The 20977-nt window shown below is 58.6% G+C and overlaps 1 protein-coding gene across 10 annotated transcripts in view; it reads right to left on the bottom strand.

Moving 5' to 3' along the window:
- The window catches only part of ATP2B3 (ATPase plasma membrane Ca2+ transporting 3), a 65241-nt gene that overhangs the window by 19433 nt on the left and 24831 nt on the right, over positions 1-20977 (bottom strand). For 7 of the 10 annotated variants that reach the window (XM_030806824.1, XM_030806826.1, XM_030806827.1 and 4 more), the window contains exons 6-19: positions 20487-20612; positions 17540-17581; positions 15676-15840; positions 14832-15046; positions 13961-14203; positions 13413-13654; positions 10437-10671; positions 7457-7636; positions 7267-7354; positions 6663-6769; positions 5399-5590; positions 3743-3956; positions 2799-3010; positions 1570-1677 (exon numbers count right to left, since the gene is read on the bottom strand). In XM_030806824.1, the coding sequence (XP_030662684.1) occupies positions 1570-1677; positions 2799-3010; positions 3743-3956; positions 5399-5590; positions 6663-6769; positions 7267-7354; positions 7457-7636; positions 10437-10671; positions 13413-13654; positions 13961-14203; positions 14832-15046; positions 15676-15840; positions 17540-17581; positions 20487-20612 (2369 nt within the window). The remainder of the gene's footprint in view (positions 1-1569; positions 1678-2798; positions 3011-3742; positions 3957-5398; positions 5591-6662; positions 6770-7266; positions 7355-7456; positions 7637-10436; positions 10672-13412; positions 13655-13960; positions 14204-14831; positions 15047-15675; positions 15841-17539; positions 17582-20486; positions 20613-20977) is intronic. The other 3 variants (XM_030806828.1, XM_030806825.1, XM_030806821.1) reach the window with 1 other exon arrangement.

Raw genomic sequence — 20977 nt, 5'->3', positions numbered from 1 at the left:
AAGGACAACCCAGTAGCCCCGAGAGGCCGAGCTACAGGCTGGTGCCGCATTCCTGGGGGGACCAGAAGGCCAGTGGCCTGGGAGCTTGAAGAGCAAGAAGAGGGCCTGGCACCCCTCTGGGCTGTGGTTAGAGTCCAGGTTTCGGGAAGTGAAGGGACTCCATGGAGCAACCAGGTTCAAGTGTGATTGGGAGGTGAGGTGCAGTAGCAGAGGGAAAGGAGAATTCTGAAAATGAAACAGAGGAACTGGGTGGGCTGTCCCCGAGGACACTAATGCTGGGGCCAGCAAGAAGGCTGGCATCCGCAGCAGCTGCAGCAGCCCCTGTGGCCGGCACAGACATCAAGAAACAAAAGCCAGGCCGAGCATGGTGGCTCCCGCCTGTAATCCCAGCACTTTGGGAGGCTGAGGCAGGCAGATCACTTGAGGTCAGGAGTTCAAGACCAGCCTGGGCAACATGGCACAACACATCTCTACAAAAAATACAAAACTTCGCCTGGTGTGGTGGCATGTGTCTGTGGTCCCAGCTGCTAGGGAGGCTGAGATAGGAGGATCACTTGAGCCTGGGAGTTCGAGGCTACAGTGAGCTGTGATCGTACCACTGCACTCCACATTGGGCAACAGAACAAGATCCTGTCTCAAAAAAAAAAAAAAAAAAAAAAAAAAAGAGAGAAAAAAGGAAAAGCCGGAATGCTATGGACTGAACTGTGCTCTCCAGTTCATGTGTTGAAGTCCTAGTGCCCAGTGTGGCTGGATTTGGAGTACGGAAGTGATCAAGGTTAAATGAGGTCCCCAAGGTGGGGCCCCGATCCTGCTGGATTAATGCTCCTAGGAGAGGAGACACCAGAGACCTTGCTCCCTCTGTCCACCATGAGAGCACAGAGTGAGGAGGCGGCTGTCTGCAAGCCAGGAAGGAGCCCTCACCAGGAACTGGCCCCGCTGGCTCCCTGGCCTCGGATGTCCAGCCTCCGGGACTTCGAGAAAGTAAGTGTCTGTTGTCTAAGCCTCCCAGTCTATGGTATTTTGCTATGACAGTCGGAGCTGATGAAGACAGAGATAAGCGGATCCTAAATACCCAGGCTGTTTCTTCCTGATCTAATTGTGGGGTCCTAGAAACTTCCCAGTGTGTGGCTTCAGCTGCAGCCCACAGAGCTCGATGTGGGACTCTCTGTCCTTTCCATCAGGTCAAAATATTTCCTAATTTCTCTGGAGACTTTCTTTTCGCCCCATGGATTATTGATCAGGGTGCTGTTTGATTGATTTAAAATATGTGGGGATTTCCCAAGCTACCCACCCAGTGTGAAGGGGCAATTTTTGGCTCTTATCATAGAAAGGGGAGCTGTGGGCAGTTTTCCTGGGCCCTGTCACATCCCAGTCATGTTCCTTTGCATTCTTTTGCTGACACCTTCCCTTGTGGCCTGTCCCTGGGTCCTGGTGTGTCACAGGCCTGAGCCCTCAGTGTGCTTCCTAGGGTGTGGACCCCAAGGCTCTGAAGCAGGGTCAGGGCAAGTGGGCCCATCACAGAAGCTGTCTGCAGGGCAGTCTGAAATGAGGGGCAGGGCTGTCACTCACCTGTCCCCAGACCAGCTCCCCAACGCCAACAAACAGGCACCAGAGCCACTGTTCCGTGGATAGCGGGGAGCAGCTGAAGGGCTTCCCGCCGAACTGGACGATGACAATCTGCGAAGGGCAAGTGGGAGAGAGGCAAGTCCAGCTGCGGCTCCTGAGCCACCCTTGTCCTCCAGCCCCTTGAAGGCCCAGCCACCCTGGTTGGTTCCCCCGGCTGCACGGGCTGCTCCTTGCGAGAGGACCACAAGGCCGGGGGTGCGATGACAGAGCACGCTGGACACGCCTCATTCTGGAGGACCCTAGAACCTGCCGGGGTCACCTTGCCTTGGCCTCCTGCCTCCTCGGGGATGCATCCAATTTGCACGGGCAAGCTGTCCAAATGCAAACTGACCCCGTCCTCTGTTGGACTGTCACAGTCCGGGCCACTAACCCCTTGCGCTCATTACCCAGGACCAGGTACCAGACAGCCAGGGAGCACCCGTATGCCCTAGAACCGCTGCAGTGACGCAACCTAGCCAGTCCCGAGCCTACCAGCCCTGCCTCACCCGCTCCTCCCCGAGGGAACCACAGCAAAGGCTCTTGTCCACAGCTTTCACACCCCACCTCCTGCCTGGCGCTCTCCCATGTGGGCCCCTATGCTGTGGCATGTGCCCTCCTCTTGGGGTCTGTGAGTCATAAACTGTCTTTCAGTGGCAACTGTCTCCTGACCTGTTGGCCTTACTATACCTCAATTTTTCTACAAATACACTGTATTTTAGAACACTCAGCCCCTCCTAGACAGTGGGGCTGACCAGCCTGTCCACAGCACTGTGGGAAGCAGAGGTTAGTGTGTCAGCACTGGGCACAGAGGGCACCTCCAAAAGAAACTTCTGGAGTTCTGGCAGCCTCATGCCAAGGAATTAAGTGCTAGAAATGGGAATGGCAGACCTAGAGGGAGCCAGGGAGGACTCCTTCCAGCATCTGTGAGAAAACTTAGTTCTGATGAAGGCTCACGAAACCCTTCTGGAAGCCAGCGCGCTAACCCAGGGCAAGGCCAGCAATGTTTGGAAGATGAAGAAGGCCCTCTCCGACATGCAGAGAGGACAGGGGCTACAGGAAAGCCAGGTGGGGTGGGGCTCCTTCTGGGAGTGGAGGTGGGGAGGCCAGTACTAGGGGTGGACGTGGGGTCTTGAAGCCCACCACCTCCACTTTTTGCAAGTGGCAGAGGCCAAGAGTGGAGCCGCCCCTCCTACCTGAATCCCGAAAGTGCCCAAAACGATGGTGCAGAAGATGGGGTTGCTGAAGATGCCGTCGAACACATTCCTCTCGCCGTGGATCTTGCGGGCGTTGATCTCGTTAAAGAGCTGCATCATGACGAAGGTGTTGAAGATGATGGTGTAGTGCTCTGAGGGTGGCGAGTGCAGCGGCGCGTTCCTCCCGCTGTCGATGTCGAAGAAGAGCTCCCCTGGAAAGCAACATTCCCCAACCAGGCACAGTCAGCTCAGCGCATGATGCATGACTCTGGAGCGAGACTGCGGTGTGTAGCTCCCGAGATGGGTCCCTTGTCCCAGGGGACGGCCACTACCAGCTCACAGCCAAGGCCCAAGGCAGCCACACCCACCCCAGGCTCAACCAACCAGAGTCCTGAGATCCCTCTGGGCCCGGGGCCAGACCCTGAGCCTGAGGGCAGGAAGGAAGAGATTAAGAAGGGATGTTCTTAATGCTGGCTTTCCTCAGACGCCCTCCTCCTCTTCCTCTCTCTTGCCGTCACCCCCCAGCCTCCTCACAGCTTCCAGCACAGCACCCCAGTCACTCCACAGGAGCAATCTTCACAGGGTCAATGTGGGCTGTCCTGTTCCTAGGGTTACCGTGGCCACTCTGGGGCTGGGTAGAAGCTGCCTACTCTACACAGCTACACAGCCGTGGGCAGGATGTCAAGACATGAACTGTTTCTCAGCTGCTCAGGGGCCTGCGAGGAGAGGCTGAGAAAGAGCTGCAGGCCACCAGCAGGCCTGGCTGCAGGGTTGCTAGCCTGGCCCATCTGCTCCTTCCCCTGTGTGCTGTCCAGTTAAGAACTGCAGCGTCCCACCCCGTACTGGGTGCGGAGGCACAGGTGGAGGCACACCAGACAGAATCGGAGCCCGAGGTGGTGGCAACAGTGCCCCGAAGGCCTCCCGGGTGCCCCTGGCCAGCCTACCGACAAACAGCAGGGTGAAGATGATGGCGAGCTGGTACACGGCATGGCCCAGAATGTTCTTCATCATGGTGCGGGAGATGAGGGGCTTGTCGCGGCCGTACGGCTTCCGCAGCAGCAGCGACTCCGTGGGTGGCTCCGTTGCCAGGGCCAGTGAGGCAAACGTGTCCATGATCAAGTTCACCCACAACATCTGCACGGCTTTGAGAGGAGAGTCCTATGGAGAGGAGGCAGTCACCTTTCCATGGGCCGCCTGCCCGGGAAGGTTGGGGGTGGAAACCCAGTAGCTCCTGGGGGCTCCTCATGGGGTCCCCATCACCAGGATTTCATGCCCATGAAAACAGACATCTCCATCCCTACATCGCCTTTACGCTAGCGGGGCGTTTTCTTTGGGCTGTCATGTGCCCGCCTCCCTTCTCTCACCTGGCAGCAGGTGTGCTCCAAATCCCTCGCAGGAGGTGAAAAACCCCAGACCACAAAACAGCCCGACGATGGGGTCTGCCATTTGGGGCAACAGAGTGAGGGCTGCTCTCCTTGTCTCCTGCACCTCAGGGGCAGGAGGAGGCAGAAACTCTGAACTGGACCTTCCTTCTCAGCTCCTCTGAGTTGTTGGTTAAAAATCAGCCTCACAGAAGCCAGACACACAAGGCCACGTACTGTCTGATTCCATTCATAGGAAACTTCCAGAACTGACAAATCCATAGAGAGAGAAAGCAGATGAGTGGGTGCCAGGGGCTGGGGTTTGGGGAGTGGAGAGTGACGGCTCACGGGGTCTGGGTGTCCTTTTGGGGTGATGAGAGTGTTCTGGGAATAGACATTGTGGAGGGATATAAACCTCTGAGTTATGTACTTTCAAAAGGTTAAAATGGTTCTGGTGAAGTTTGTTATGTGATTTTTATCTCAATTAAAAAAATTGTTTTGAAAAGACCAAGTTGATCAGCAGGCAATTTAAATCCCTGTCAGCAACAAACAGTTATTTATTTGCACCCCCTTTCTAAGTGGGGGGCGAAGAAAATCTGGACACTCACCAATGGGGAAAATGGGACTATTGAGAAAGGGTTCCCATGGGACGCATAGCCCGTGTGGAAACTCATGCACAGATGCTCCTGGCAGCACCATTCACAAGAGCCAAAAAGTGGGAACGAGCCATGTGTCCATCAGGACAGACAGACATAATGTGGCAGTCTGTGCCGTGGAGTGTTATGAGGCCATGAAAAGGCAGAAAGTCCTGCCCTATGCTACGGTGTGTGTGAGCCTGAAAACACGGTGCTAAGCGAGATGCCAGACACAAGAGGCCACATATTGTTTGATCCCATAGGAATGAAATGTCCAGAACAGGCAAATCCATAGACCCAGGAAGCCTGTGAGTGGTTGCCAGGGGCTGGGATGTTTGGGGAGAAATGGGGGAGCACAGGGTTTCTTTTTAAGATGATGACGAGCTTCTGGAACTAGATAGAGCCAATGGTTGCACAACATGGTGAATGTCCTACAAATTCGAACGCTGAATTATGTACTTGAAAATGGTGAATTTTTGGCATGTGAATTTGATCTCAGTTAAAATAATCTGCAGCAAAGAAAACAAAGCCCTCACTCTCACAATCTGGCCCTCAGGCCTGAGCCCAGGTGTCCTAGCTGGGGCATGGCAGCCCCAGTACCCACCTGAGTAATGCAGGCGCCTGTGAAGGCCACAATCACGGCCACCACATTGACTGTCAGTTGAAACTGCAGGAACTTGGAGATGCTGTCATAAACGTTACGGCCCCACATGACTGCCTTGACAATGCTGGTGAAGTTGTCATCAGTCAGGATGATGTCGGAGGCCTCCTTGGCCACGTCAGTCCCTGCGATGCCCTGGGGGGTGACACACAGAGTGTTTGTGGGGGCCCCTTCCCCAGCCCCCCTTGATCACCTGGCCTGCCTGCGCTGGCTCCCTGCTCTCCCCTTCTGAATAACATCCCACCCCGCCCCCCAAAGCCAAGAACAGCACTGGTTTTTGTTGTTTTTTTATGCAACACATTCTTGTACTACAAACAGTAAGTTGTCACATGTCATGGTGAGGGGGGCTTTGCTCATAAACACAGACGGTGCTGATGACATGGCATCAACACAGCTTTACACATTAAGCCCAGCTGCCACCACGTGGCCACCAAGCAGCGTGGTCTGTTCTTAGCACTCCAGAGAGGCTTGCTGGCTAAGGAGCCCTGGGAAGTCCTGCATGGGGACACCCTGGGCGGGGCGGGTCTTTGCAGAGGAGTCCCTGTCCCATGGAGGCGCAGCTGCAGCTGTGCCAAGCTGCGCAGTCCTCTCCTCTGCCGCAAGCCTGGCCCTGTGAGAGCTGCCACCTCTCGGAGCTTGGGCTGGAGCTCCCTTCTGGGCTACAGGTGCTGGGAAGGACTGGGCTGGGTTCCCCGGGTGACACTCCTTTTCGGTAGGGCAGGGAGAGGGGCTCGCCAGATTGCTGCGTTCAGTGGCTGTGGGGCCACTGAGGGGCCGCAACCAGCCATGTGGGTGGCATCTGCAGGGCTACCCTGCTCAGTGGGTGAGCAACAGGAAGGAAGTGCAGAGGAAGAGCACTTCTGGGGACTCTGCTCACCTCATCTGGGGCTGAGAGTCCATTTAGAGAGGACAGGGGGTGGGCATTGCCATCAGTGATGAGCCCCCACCCCCCATTCCCCTTCCTCTCCACAGTACGTCTGGGGCCCACTGTCACCTTGGGCACCACAGCAGATGCCTTTAACCACATGTCCCCTGACTGGCAGAGCCCACGCAGGCCCAAGTGGCCAGGATGTGAAAGAAAGAACCTTCAGGCACTCCGTAACCTGCCCCAACACTGGCTCCCACTTCCTGGTACAAAGCTAATGTCCGTGGGACAGACGCAGGCCCCATCTGCCGTGGTGAGCTGGGTGGGCACCAGGTGGCTTACCATGGCGAAGCCCACGTCCGCCTTCTTGAGGGCTGGCCCATCGTTGGTGCCATCCCCTGTCACAGCCACCACCTGCCGCTGCTCGCCAGTGGTGCTGTCGATAATCCCTGGAAGACAGATCAGGGCAGGGCAGGGCTGGGGCCATCTGTCACCACAAGCCTGTGTAGCCCTGCCCAGGGAGCTATGGGGGTAGGTTGGCGGTGAAAACCCTTCGGGATTGCCCCGTCCTGACTGTCCCGATTATCTGTGCTCCCCGTCACCTGGATCATCTCCTATCCCCAAATAAGTAAGCAATCTCACTGAGTGACAGGGCCAGGGTGGGAGGATAGGGATCTGGTTAGGACTTGGGGACACAATCCTGGGTCCCTGGCTCTAGACCCACTGCTCCTAGAGACTCACTGTGTGACTTGGAGTGAGTCACCGGCCCTCCCCGAACCCTGGCTCCCTCATGGGCCCCTGCCCTGCTGCTCTGGGCTAATGGGACAAATGGAACCGGCTTCCTAGGCAGGCCCTGGGGACCTGTTTGGGAACCTGGCTTTTGGTGTCAGGAAGCAGACAACCTCGGGCTGGCCACCCCAGGAAAGGGGTGTGGGAGCTCGGCTACCTTTGACCAGTGTGTGCTTGTCGGTGGGAGACGACCGGGCCAGCACCCTCAGCTTGGGCCACACCTTGTCCAGCCGCTCCTGTTCTATCTGGGGAGGGGAAGCACAAGGACGCTGCAGAGCTAGGGCGGGCACGCAGGGGGCTGGGGGGAGGTGAAGGGGGGGCTGGGGTGGCAGACAGCCGGGTGCTACCTCGCCTTTCTCATTGCGGATCCGCCGGTTGAACTCCTTCCCTTCCAGGCACAGGAAGTCCTCCCCAGGCTGGATGATGCCACATTTGGCTGCAATGGCCCGGGCTGTGTTGATGTTGTCCCCAGTCACCATGCGGACCGTGATGCCAGCACGCTGGCATTTTCGGATAGCTTCAGGGACCTAGAAGAGACAAGAGAGGTGGGTGTGACCATCGAGGCAAGACATATTTTGGGTTGAGGCAGTACCCCTTCCTCCATCAGAACTGCAGGTGGCCCAAGGTCTGGCAGAGGTGACAGTAAACCCATCCGATTCACGTGCTCAGAACACTTATGTTAGCCTACACTTGGGCAAAAGCATTGAACACAAAGCCTGTTGTGGCATACAGTGCTGATTATCTCATGTAACTCATTGAATACTGCACTGAAAGGGAAAAACAGAATGGGTGTATGGGACTCGAAGTAAAGTTTCTGCTGAATATGCATCACCTTTGCACTAAGTTAAAAAAATGTTAAAAGCTGGGGACCACCTGCATCATATTAGATTCTGGAGGAAGAGAAAGAGGTTCCCCAGTGCTGAGTGGAAAGCGAACAGCCTGCAAGGGGTTGAGAGCGGGAAGCCAGGAGACTGGCCGGGAGGTGGTGGCATTGTCCCAGTGGTGGGGGGACAGGGAAGACAGTTCCCAAATGAAGAGGTATGTGGCTCTTCAGGCTCGGGGACAGAGAGACAGGGTCAGGCAGCTGATGCCACTGAGGTGGACGGGCAGGGGGAGAGGAGAAGAGGAGCCAGGTTCAGAGTTTGGGAACCTGAATGAGGAGGTCAAGCCTAGGCAGTGGGGCTTGTGAGCACCGTCGGGTAAGTGCAGAAGCCTAGGTGTGGCACAGCCCCCAGGCCTAGGGAGCCTGCGGGGGGGTGGGGGGAGTAGACACGCAGGAGCGGGAGCCAGGGGTAGGGCAGACGGGAGACACCAGGGGAGGACCTGGGAGTCCCCGCATGCTGGCACCCCCTGAGGCCATGGGCAGGGGGGCTGTGATCTTTGCCAGGGAGACAGCTGGGCGCCCCACTCTAAGCTGTGGCAGGATGATCCAATGGTTCCTGCAGCATACACCACCAAGTGGCCTCACTGCCAGCCTCGGGGACACTTTCTACTCTCTGAGGATCTTGGGGTGTTGGATAACGAGATCACGAGCCACAGGAAGACAATTCTCCTTTGAGCCAGTGAATGCCTGGCCCTGAAAAGTCTGGAAGCCCCCCTCTGCTGCCACCAAGTGGCCGTGACGAGCCTGAAAACCAGCAGCTGCGAACCCAGGCCTCCTGCCTCCTCAGGCCCACAGCCTGTAGCCCAGTTCCTTCCCCATGGCCCCAAAGGGCTAGGCCAGGCTGTCCTTCCTTGCCTGCTCAGCCCTGCTGCCTGCCTTCTCCCCAAGGCCCCGCAGCACAGCAGCCAGCCAGGTGTCTGGAGAAGTTGCCAGTGCCCCCGGCCGGTCCAGCTCCAGCATCAATACCACCGCAGCCACAGCCCAGCCTCGCGGGCCCTCCTCTGGCTGCAGCCCTGCCGCACCACCAAGCACCCTGGCAGGTTTCAGTGAGGCCCTTGTGTCCTACTGCCTGTTGCCGGCACCCAGGACTTCGCTGGGCCCTCTGTGCGTCCTCCTCGGCCACCACCAGGCTGGCCAGTCTTTGTGGGGGTCTGCCCAGCCTCCACAGCCTGGCCCTGTCACTGTGGTCCACCACTCGGACTCTCTCTCAGCCACTCTAGCTGGAAAGGAGCTGTCCCTATTCCCCGGGCCCCTCTGGCAAGATTCCTTCCTCTGCTCCGTGCTTCAGTTGCTCCCTGGTCCAACAGAGGGACTCGATGGCTCCTGAAGGGAAAGGCCTCTAAGCCTGTCCTCAAGTGTGGCCTTGCTTCACCTCACCAGCACCCTCTCCTTCTGCTCTCCCAGGCTCAGCGGGGCCCGGGACTCATGCTGCTGCCCGCCTTTGCGGGGCCCATTTCCCTCGCTGGACTTCTGTCCCCTGTCCTCCGCTACCACCCATTTTCTCCCAGGGCAGGCTCAAGGTGCTCCCTCTCTGGGAGAAGTGACCATGTTCTCCTCGGGGCGCAGGGCTGCTCTGTCGACATGACCCATGGCTGGCGTTTAGATGCACTGTCTTTGAATTGAGTGTCTTTGCTACGTGATCCAATACATGAATGCCTGTCTCCCGAAGGAAAGCCCAGAAGCTTCTCCTCCCAGGTAGCACCTGCACCCCCAGGGTGGCTCCTACAAATACAAGTTCTCAGGGTAGTCGGCAGGATCAAAGTGGCCCTGCTTCTGACACAGGTGGGTGCCATGCAGAGGCCCTGGGGAGACAGAGGGGCACCCCATGCCTTGCACTCTCCCTCCGGGGCCGGCCATCCTCCACACTCTCCAGGGTCTGGGATCTTTCAACAACAAAGTGACTTCCCAGTGTCAAGGCCATGGCATCTGCCATGCGGCCCTTGAGGTCCCCCTCATCTGGACTCCCCTGGTGGCATCGTCCATATGGAGATATGCTTCTGGGCTCCCTTTCCCGCCAGGACCTTTGCCGTGAGCTCCCCATGGGATGTCCTGACCGTAGAGTAGCCCCAGCCAGACCCTCAACCAATAAATGCCCACCCTGTCCCCCAAACCTGTGTCCCCTCAGGCTTCAGCACCACCTCCAGTCCATCGGTCCTGGGTGGATCAGATCCCAAATGTCGACGGTCTCTCTGCCACTGCCACCTTCTCACCTGGTAGAAGGTGGAGCCTGAGCTGGGCCCATAGGTCAAGCAGGAAGGGGCTTCCAGCAGGCAGGACAGAGCCTTTGTGTGGGTGTCAGGGTGAGAGCACCCAGGACAGGGCTCAAGTGTACTACGGAGGGACTGCAGCAGCTATGTGTGAAGGAAGGCCGCCCCTACCAGTCCGGACAAGCTCGGGCAGAGGGCACAGTTACCAGGGCAGCTCACAGAGAAGGTGGTGGCTACCTCGGGCCGCACAGGGTCCTCAATGCCCACGACAGCTATGCAGGTGAGGTCACCCACGACCTCATTCTCGTTGTCCCAGTCGGGCTCCTGGCCTGCAGAGAAGTCCCGGTAGGCGATGCAGATGGTGCGGAGGCCATCGCAAGCCATCGGCTCGATGATCTTCCTCACCATGTCGTCCCGGTCCCGGGGCCGAAAGCCTCGGAGTTCGCCATTGCTGTTTAAGATGTTGGTGCACCTAGGCAGGGGGTGGGCAGAGATGAGGTGGAGGTGGGGAGACAACAGGAAACAGCGCTGGTCACACTGGATTGGGGGCTTAGCCAAGGACTGGGGTCCTTATCAGAGAGGAGAGCCCCGTGTAAGAACACAGACACACAGGGAGAAGGGCGTGTGACAACAGGCAGAGATTAGAGAGGGGCAGCTGCAAGCCGAGGAATGCGAGGACTGGCGGCCGCCACCAGAAGCTGGAGGAGGCAGGATGCATCCTCTCTGAGATGCTTTGGAGGCGCTTTGGCCCTGCCCACGCCCTGCTTTTGGACTTCTGGCCTCCAGAACTGGGGGAGAATCCATTTCTGTTGCTTGAAGGCACCAGGACACTCATGCACTGCTGCAGGCTGAGAGACCGGGAGGGAGGCAGGAGCACGTGGCTCATGGCAGCTCCACCACAGACTCCATGGGGCAAGGGGGTGGAACATGGGCAAAAACTGAAGTGTGTGGACAATCGCTATAACCATGTCCAGGCAGCCACAGCCTCAGTAGAGCGCTCATGACTCCGGGAGCTTCTCAAAAGGGACAGGACTTGGGAGGATTCAGGTGGGGAGAGGAGGGAGCAAAAGAGCCGAGGGCCACAGAGGCGGGCGTGGTGGAAGAAGCCAGTGGGGCTGCGAGTGCCAGGTGCTGCCACTGCACGGGAGGCTGGTGACGAAGGAAATGATCATAACAGAAGCTGTGTGGACGGAGGGCCTCCTACGGATGTGGATTCACCCACAGAATCCTCACACCCCTCCCCAGAGATAAGTGTTCTGTGATCTCCATGCCACCGGGGAAACTGAGGCATGGGAGTAGCGGGGAGTAACTTGCTCATGTATGCACAGCCAGCAGAGTGAAGCCGGGCTGGGCCTTTTGTCCGCAGTGCCTCAGTGTCCCTCAGTGCCCACCAAAAAAGAAGCACAGAAACAGGGCTGAGGCCCCCACACCAACAGGGATGGCTCCAGGAAGGAGGTGGTCCTGGCCCTGGCGGTGAGCGCTGTGGGTGGGGCTGCCAGGCAGGGTGCACTTGGTGGTCCAGTCCGCTGAACACAGGAAGGAGGGTGGGCCTGGGCCTCTGGGGAGCCCTGGGCGTCCTGCAGAGGACCTTGTCCTGAGGGCCCTGGGACGGCAGTCATGAGGAGCCAGGTGAGTGGGGGACGGAGACGCCAAGGCCAAGGGTGTGGAGTCCGGGAAGGCTGAGTGGGAGTGGGGAAGCCAGGGCATTTGGAGGTGACGCTGTGCACTCTCCCTCACTTTGTTCTAATAGCTTTATTGGGATATAATTCACGCACCACACAGTCCACCCATTTAAAGTAGATGATTGAATGGTTTTTAGTATAGTCACAGAGCTGCACAACCATCACCAGTCTCCGATTCCAGAAAATTTTCATCATCTCTAAGAAAACTTTCATCATCTCTAAGCAACAACAAGAAAATAGATCAACTGGACGTCATCACGATTTCAAACATTTCTGCATCTAAGGGCACGATCAAGAGACTGAAGACAGGCCACAGAATGCGACAGAATGTGTAGAAATCGCATAGCTGATAAGGATCTAGGATCCAGAATACAGAAAGAATGTTACAGCCCAACAGGAAAAAGACAAACAACCCAACTCAGCAATGAGCAAAGGGCTAGGACAGACATTTCCCCAAGGAAGACAGGCAGATGGCCACTCAGCACAGCAAAAGAGGCTCAGCGTCGTTAGTCATCAAGGAAACACAGATCAAAACCACCAGGAGATATTGCCTCACACCCACAAGGATGGCCCCCATCAGCATTGTCACACCAGAAAATAAGTGTTGTTGAAGATGGGGAGAAGGTGGAACCCTCCTATGTCGCTGGTGGGAATGTGAAACGGTGCTGCCCCTGTGGAAAACAGTTTGGTGGACACCACGACCCAGCCATTCCTCTCCTAGACGTCCACACAAAAGAACTGAAAACATGGGTTCAAACAAAAACTTGTACGTGGATATTCACAGCAGCATGACTCGCGACAGCCAAAAGGTGGAAATGACTCACGTTTGGATGGATGGACGGACCAACACGATGCGCTTTAGCATACAATGGATATTACTCAGCCTTAGAAAGAACGGAAGTTCGGGCTGGGCGCAGTGGCTCATTCCTGTAATCCTAGCACTTAGGGAGGCCGGGGTGGGTGGATCGCTTGAGCCCAAGACTTCAAGACCACCCTGGGCAACATGACGAGACCCCAGCTCTACAAAAAATTTAAAAGTTAGCTGGGCGTGGTGGCATGCCCACGTAATCCCAGCTACTCGGGACACTGAGGTAGGAGGATGGCTTGAGCGAAAAAACAAAACAAAACAAAAAAAGAAAGGAAGGTCTAATACCTGGAGGAAACTGAAAAACTTTACAATAAGGAAAGAAGCCACACACAAAAGGCCACACAGTGTATGAGTCCCTTGATAGGAAATGTCCAGACAGGCAAATCCATACAGAGAGGAAGCACATGAGTGTGAGTGGGTGCCAGGGCTGGGGAGGGGCGTGGGGAGGGCTGCTCCTGGCCTGGGGTTTCTTTCCGGGTTGATGGGGGTGGTTTGGAACTGGGTAGTGGTGATGGTTGCATGATATTGTGAATGTGCTTAATGCCATTCAACTGTACACTGTAAAGTGGTTGAAATGGTGAATTTTATGTTCGGCCTTTTTTACCGCGACAATAGAATCAGAAACTCCGTGCATACCCCGGGGCCTCCCTGCTGCTCACTCACTTTTTCAACAGGATCTCTGAGGCCCCCTTGCTGAAGAGGCGGAAGCCACCGTCGGGCATGCGGATGACTGTGCTCATGGACTTGCGGACCGAGTTGAAGGTGTACACTTTGTAAAGCTTGTCTTCCGGGATCTGCTCGCGCACGGGCTGGAAGTCCCGCTTCAGGTCCAAGACGAAGCCCAGCAGGGCGCACTCCGTCTTATTGCCCACCTGGCGTGGGAGGGCGCCTTCCTTCTCAGGAGGCTGCAAGATGAGGAGAGCTAGCATGGCACTGGGGGCCTGAGACCACCCTCCATGCTGCCCCTGGAGCCCCAGCTCTGCCCCCTCGTGGTCACCACATCGTTAGGGTGTGGGCGGCGGGGAGCAGAGGAAGGTCTGCCTTAGCTACGGGCAGTTTCCCAGCCAGAGCCACCTGTGAGGCCAGGGATGGGCAAAAGTTCTCAAGGGGGGGCCTAATGAGCACCTTGCAACAGCTCACCTGGCACCCTGGCCAGGCCCCTCCCCTGCTCCTGCCCCCAGCCCTGCCCGCCCGCTCCTGCCCCAGCTCACTAGTATTTTGGTGGTATAGGCACTGTTGATGGAGATGGCATGGACCAGGAGGTCGAGGATCTTAGGGGTCAGGGCGCTGGGGGCTGGAATCTCTTTGTAGTGGGTGTCCCCTAGGTAGGACTGGACCACGGTCATACGGTTGGTGGTGAGCGTGCCCGTCTTGTCGGAGCAGATGGCTGTGGCGTTGCCCATGGTCTCGCAGGCATCCAGGTGGCGCACCAGGTTGTTGTCTTTCATCATTTTCTGCAAAGGGCGAGGGTGTGGGCATTTGGCCCAGGTGCTTGTTGGGGTGGAGGAGTGAGAGATGTCAACACAAACATCACGCGACTCTGTTCCGCTCAGCTGGCTCCACGTGTGGCACTAAGCCCACTGGGGACCTTGGTCAACCCTGAGCCGATAGCAAGGCTGTAAGGCATCAGCAGCCTCGTCCAATGGTGGGGGCGGGATGCGCACCCGGGACCTCCCCTGCCCGAGCCCCCTCTCAGTTACCCACCAGCCCTGCAGCTCTCCCACCCCACCACCCCACGCCTGGCTCCCCCCACCTCCTCCCACTGCCTCCCAGTGTCCCAGGCCCTCTGCTGATTCTCCGCCTCCCTGCTGCCTCCCAGCCCCTCCGTCCTACTGCCCACATTGTGCAGATGCTGACCCCCTGGGTATCCCACCGCCTGCCTGCTTTCTGGCTCATCTCATGCCCGGGGACCTGAGCTGACAGATCAGCAAAAGCTGCCCCCTGGGTCCCTGCTCGGCACCTCCTCTCCTCCCTTGAGCCATCCCAGATGTCCCCAGTTTATACTGCCACCAAGGCGCCCAGTGACTTCTTACCCCGGTTTCTGAGTCTGTAAACAGTATCAACTGTAAGTTTTATGATTACCTTGACAGAGTAAGCTAAGGAGATGGTGACAGCAAGAGGCAGGCCCTCTGGGACAGCCACGACCAACACAGTGACACCAATGATGAAGAACTTCACGAAGTATTGCACATAGACCGGCGTGCACTCTGCCAGCCATGTCCGGCCTTCCACGACAAACGTCTCGATCACAAAGTAGAGGACCAGGATGATGACGGTGATGGCAGACATCACCAGCCCTGCCACAGAGCGGGGAGGAGAGGAAAGGGGTTGCCATGGGTGAGGGAAGGAGGGGGACAGGAAGAGGGAAGAAGAGGTGTGGACACGGTCTCGGAGGCATTTGTGGAGGCCTTGTAGATTTGCCTTGCGTTTCAGGATAAACAGCCCGGGTTTGGCTCAGCAGGTGAGCTGGGGCCTGTTTGCAAGGGGGCTCTGTGTGGCCTCTTCTGGAGTGCTGCTGGGTTTGGGGAGTGGACTTTGTGGTCTGATGGCACGAGAAGCACCGCTGGGGAGGACTATCCCCCACTGCCCCCAGAAGGTGGAGTACCAGCCCTGCATGCCCCCAGCTGCCTTTGGAGTGTGCCAGGGGCAGAGCCTGGAGCCTTGGGTAGCGGCACCTCATGGGCAGTGGCTCAGTGTGTGACCCGGGGCCTTCGTCGAGGGTTTGGGACTTACGATCACTAGGGAAGGGCTGCGCCAGGCCCTGATGGCCGCTGCCGGCCTGGCCTGTGCCCCTGGCTGCCTGGCCCACACATCACCTGCCACATTCCTTCCCACTTGCTCTGCACAGCCTGGGCTCACCTCCAGGAGCCTGGCATCCTCCACGCCCAGTCAATGGCCTGGGCCCGCCACCTCCTGCTATCCCTACCTGCTTTCCCGATCTGCACGGCTAGCTTTGTGAGCTTCCCCTGAAGGACAGACTTCTCCTTCTTGGGTGCGTTGGCTTTCTTCTTCTCTCGCTCCTCCATCTCCCCACCCTCCGCACTCTTCAGGGGCTGCATCTCCATGGCCACTGCACCATCCTGCTTCTTAGCTGCACACAGAGGAACCCCATGGCCAAGGTCAGTGCCTGGCTGGGGAGAAGGGGTTATAAGGGGCTTTCGTGGGGAAAGACATGCCACACCATAGAGAGGAGACGGGATTCCGTGGAGCTCTCCTATTTCCAAGTCTATCAGCTTCCCTTCTCTCGCCTCCTAAGCCCAGGCCCTCTTGGGGTGGGTGGGTGGGCTCCAGCACTGTTCTAGGTGGGACAGAGATGGTTCTCTCGGGAGAAGGGAGGACAGACACAGCACAAGGAATTTGGGCACACAGACAGGGTGACTGGTCCTGGAATGCCCCAAATAATACCTGAGAGCAGAGGCCTGTGGCCCAAGGAATGTTCCAGAACCCTGAGCTGACTCATCTGCCTACTGGTGTCCGAGCCAACTCCCACCTCCCTTAGGGAGGCCCAGGAGCCCCATGCACTCTCCTCCCACCAGCCAGCCCTGTGCCTGTCCAGGCTCCATCTGTCGCTCCAGCACCCTCCCTGCCTCTCCCCTGGAGCAGACGGCTCCTCTCCCTTCTTCCCTGGTGGGTCCTGTGCTCCTCATCCTTGCTGCCCTCGACACCGTGGTGGTGTGTCTCCCACTCCGGCTCCCTCCTCTCCCCACTCCTCTGCTTCTGTCACTTCCTCATCTCCCTCCCTGCCAAGCTCTGGCTGCACCCACTCCACGGCCCAGAGTAATCCTGGCCACTCCACCTCCCTCTTCTGCCCCGGGACCGACGCAGCGACCTGGGGAGAGCAGACTCATCTTTCTCCCTCACTACTCTGGTCCCCCATCCATTGGGGCTCTTGGCACTACTGCCATCACCTCTGCCTCCTCCTGCTCCTCCTCACCTGCCAGCCCGAGGCCATTTGCCACGGCTCCTCTTCCCAGTGGCGTCAGGACACAATTGCCCCACCCAGCTGGGCCCCTCTAGCTTTGTGCCCCATCTGCTGCCACCTCCCCAACCCAGGGCTCCAGCCATCGGGCTGTCCCCCAGTGCCCTCCCAAACCCAGCTCCGCACTGGGCGTTGCCTGGGTCATCTCTGCCTATGACCTTCCTGAGGGTCAGGACCTGCCTTGTCCCCCACGGACTCCAGCACCTAGAGCTGGCTGCTGCATTGGCCAACATCTCCTCTCCTCCGTGGGCCACAGCCGGCCTCCTCCCCGCTCCTCCCACCCCTTCTCCTGCTTCCTGCGTCTCACAGCCAGGCTCATGCTGGCCCCAGGGTGTCGGCACCTGCCAGGTGTCCGGGGCTGAGAGGAGAGCCGGGCCTCTGGCCCTCAGCCGACCACTCTGTCTCCCAGGTCCACAGGCTTGGCTGAAAGGAAGCTGGCCTGGGAAACACACTGACAGGGACCCAGAGCTTCAGGTGAGTCAGCCGTTCTGGGCCTCAGTTTTCTCATCTGGCCAGAGTGGACTCGGGGGGCCCACTCACAGGTGATCCTTACGCCCGTGCTGGGCTAAGGTCTCCTCTAGGTGGCTGGGCTGAGCCGCCAGCAGTGTCTGTGGCCAGAATGCCCTGAGCAGCCCCAGGGGTGTGCTCGCTCCTCCCTCTGCACTGGGACGGGACTGTGCAGCCCACTCACCTGGTCTCCAAGTGTTGCTCCTGCCACTGAGGCAGGTGACCCTCCCCCCACACTGTGCCCTCCACCAGCCCCACCCCCAGGGCTCCAAGCTAGTTGTGCCCAAGCAGCGGTGCCCGTTACCTTTGGTCTGGCTACTCTCCATGGCCCCATCCTGCTGCTTGCCTACAATGGAAGAGGGATGACAGACACGAAGGCTTGAGGACACCGTGTGGCGCACACATGCACATGCACAGCACAGCCTGGGGGCCGCGTGGCAGAGGGGGTGGGGGGGAGGGGCCTGATTGCTGGTGGCCCTAAGCACTGCCCACTGCAGCACCTTCCTCATGCCCCGTCCTTTCCAGGCTCACCCCGTCACCACCTCCCAGCACACGGTCACCATGATCACTGGCATTCCTGAGCCAGACCTCTGCCCAGGGCTCCCCCTTGGGCCTTAAGCTCAGCCCTACACTGAACCCCTAAAGCCAGCCTTGGAAGGGCCCTGGGTCACACACGGCTGACAGTGGGAGGTTCCCGGAAGCTGGAACCTCCCCAAGTCGGGATGTCTGCTCCCTGCAAACCAGCTCAAGGGGTTCACTTAGATGGCCCTTAACCCCTGGAAGCCAGGCAGACAGCACCCAGCTGCCCTTGCCTAGGGATCGGCTTCCCCTGCAGTCATGTCCAGCAGTTAGCTCAGTGTGTGTGTGTTTGAGCACTGCAACCTCCACCTCCCAGGTTTAAGCGATTCTCCTGCCTCAGCCTCCCAAGTATCTGGGACTACAGGCGCACACCACCACGCCCAGTTAATTTTTGTACTTTTAATAGAGACGGGGTTTCGCCATGTTGGCCAGGCTGGTCTCGAACTCCTGACCTCAAGTGATTCACCCGCCTTGACCTCTCAAAGTGTTGGGATTACAGGCATGAGCCACTGTGCCTGGCCCCAGTGTGTGTTTTAAAGGGACAAAGGAATGAGACTCTAGGACTCTGCAGGGTGCTTTTAGGTCATTGGTCAGCCCAGGGCTACTGCACAGGAGCGCCAGCCTGAGCACCGGCACCCAGCAGCCCTGCAAGGCCAGGCTGGGCCCCAAGTGGCCCTATCCAGGGGCTCAGGTGGTGGGCACAGTCACCCCTTCTGAGAGCTGCAGTTAGAGGAGCTTCCTGGGGGCCACATCTGCACTCCCAGGCAGTTGGGGTTGGGATCTGGGGTCCCCAGGGAGCAGGGAGGGCCCCCCCACTACTCAGCCAGGGGTGGAGCATTGATCAGGCCCTCTCCGCCCAGGGTTCCTGTGGGCACAGAGGGCCTTCTTGCAGGGAGGGGAGACCCCCATGGACACAAGATGGCCGTGGGATGACCGCACAGCACAGCAGGGGAGATGGCAGAGCCTTGGGGCCGTGGGGGCCCGAAGGAAGCATGGACTCCGGACCCAGCCTGCACACAGGCCCTGGGAGGCCTCTGGAGGTCTGGGAAGAGCATTGCTGGAAGAGGAGGGCTGGGCCCCGCCAGAAGAGGCAGGAGTGGGGGGAAGGTGAGGAGGAGAAGCACACTTGGAGAAAGGTGCATAGGAGTCAAGGTCAAGAGACAAGAAATAGGGGGTTGGGTGCAGGTAGAAGGCAAGTATCCTAAGCGTGTACCGGGCAGGCTGCACCAAACAATGGGGATGGGGCGGGAGAGACGGGGAGGGCCAGCAGGGAGCCCCCTGGTCTTGCTGGTACCCTCTCCCCAGCTGGCCAGCTGCTGCTCTCCCTCCAGGGCCCCCTCAGGGTTCCCTTCCTCCAGGAAGCCCTCTAGCTCTGACTCCTAAGTAGCACAGCCTGAGGGTGCTGGAGAGGAGGGCCAGGTGGGGCCTGGGAGGGGCTGAATGGTCTTGTCAATTTCAGAAAAAAAATAAATAAATAAAATAAAAAGGAGAGGCCTGGAACAGTTAGGAAGGACACACTCATTTAAGGTACAGAGAAGGTGAGCAGCCTGAGAAGGGTGGCTGGAGACTCCAGAGGAGCGTGGGTTCCCGTGGACCCACAGTGGGAGAGGGCCATTGTGTGCAAGGCATGAGGAGGCAGCCCAGGCAGGGGCAGCTGGGCTTCCCAGGACAGAGGCCTAGGGACTCCAGCCCAGCCCAGACGAGGCCCAGGGCCGCCCATCTGCCTGTGCACCCCCAGGGCACTCACCGGGGTGAGACACTGCACTGAGCCCTACAGGACTGGGTGCCACAAAGAAGAGCCGGTGCAGGGAGACACAGGCCCAGGCTGCCAGAAGGCAGGGCTCGTGGAAGCTTCTAGGCCACAGAGGGTCATCCAGCTACTCCCTTGCTGCCTCCAGGGAGCTCTGGGCTCAGGGCTAACCTTTTCCCCGGGCCCTGACTGCCTGCCCCACGCCCCCACGCCCCCACGCCCCGTGCACTGGCCCCAGGGCCCTGGCTGGAGGTCGCTGGCAGGAAGCAGAGCTTTCCCATGCGGGTGTGGCTCCCTACCATGTTTTGGCTGCAGGAGAGGCCAGAAGGGGCTGTGGCAGCCATTTCATCTTGTCCGTCAGGGCCTCCCTGAATAGTCCTCAGGTTAGAAGGTCTGAGGACTCTGCCCACTGCAGGGCCTGATGGTGGCAGCTCCAGCCACAGGGCGAGGAATGGGCCCTCCTGGCTCAGGCTTGCCTAGCTTTGTAAGCCCCGGGGCAGGGCCACCACCCACAGGTGGGCTGCCCGGCCCTCACCTGTCCCAGCCTCCTCTGACCTCTGACCCCCACCTCCCTGGCTGCCTCCCACGCTGGCCTGGGATCCTTGGCACCTTACTTGGCACGGGCCCCTGTCCCTCTGACCCCATTCCTGCCCAGGTAGGTATGGGATCCGGAAGCCTTTGGGGATGGTGGTCTCAGGGAAGCTCCCCGTCAACGGCACTGGAGGGGCCCTTGGCCTGCCGGCTCTCAGGGGGGAAATCCTCAGAAGAGGAGTCTCCAAGGAGAATCAAGAGAGGGCCCGGCCTACCACCCACTTGGGCTGGCTCTCCCTGAGCCCCCAGTGGCACCGGTCCGCAAAGAAAGAATGGGCTGCGTGGAAGGAGCCCCCGCCAGCACCAGGGACAGGCGGCACTGCTGCGCTACCTTTCTTATCTTTCTTCTCTTCCTCCTCTCCGCCAGCTCCAAGCAGCGTGAAGATGATGCCTGTCTGGGAATTCACGCCAACGGCGGTCACCACCATTCTTCCAGAGCCTTCCATGACATGAGTGCCTGGAACAGCAACACAGAGACTGAGACAGGAATTTGCACCACCCAGTGGGAGACATATTCAGCACCCACAACTTGTCTCCCAGGGTCTCCCGGAAGCAGGGACGCGGTGTCCACCTTGAAACTAGGCTGAAGCCTCCTCCCTGGCTTGGAGGAGACCCCGAGGCCCACAGCGCCCACCTAGGGCCTCCAGCCTTCCTGTCCCATTTCACACTACGTTTCCAACTGGGATAAACACCGGACTACGTTGAAACCTTCTGGAAAGGGAACACTACCCCCACGGGATATTGTCGAGGGTCTGGATTTGGGAGAAGCACAGTGCTGTGCTGGCTCCCGCGAGCCTCTCCGCTTGGGGCTTCCCATTCAGG

Source organism: Nomascus leucogenys, chromosome X (assembly GCF_006542625.1).
Source record: "Nomascus leucogenys isolate Asia chromosome X, Asia_NLE_v1, whole genome shotgun sequence".
Taxonomy (NCBI): Eukaryota; Metazoa; Chordata; class Mammalia; order Primates; family Hylobatidae; genus Nomascus; species Nomascus leucogenys.
This window is presented reverse-complemented; position numbering and strand designations above follow the sequence as displayed.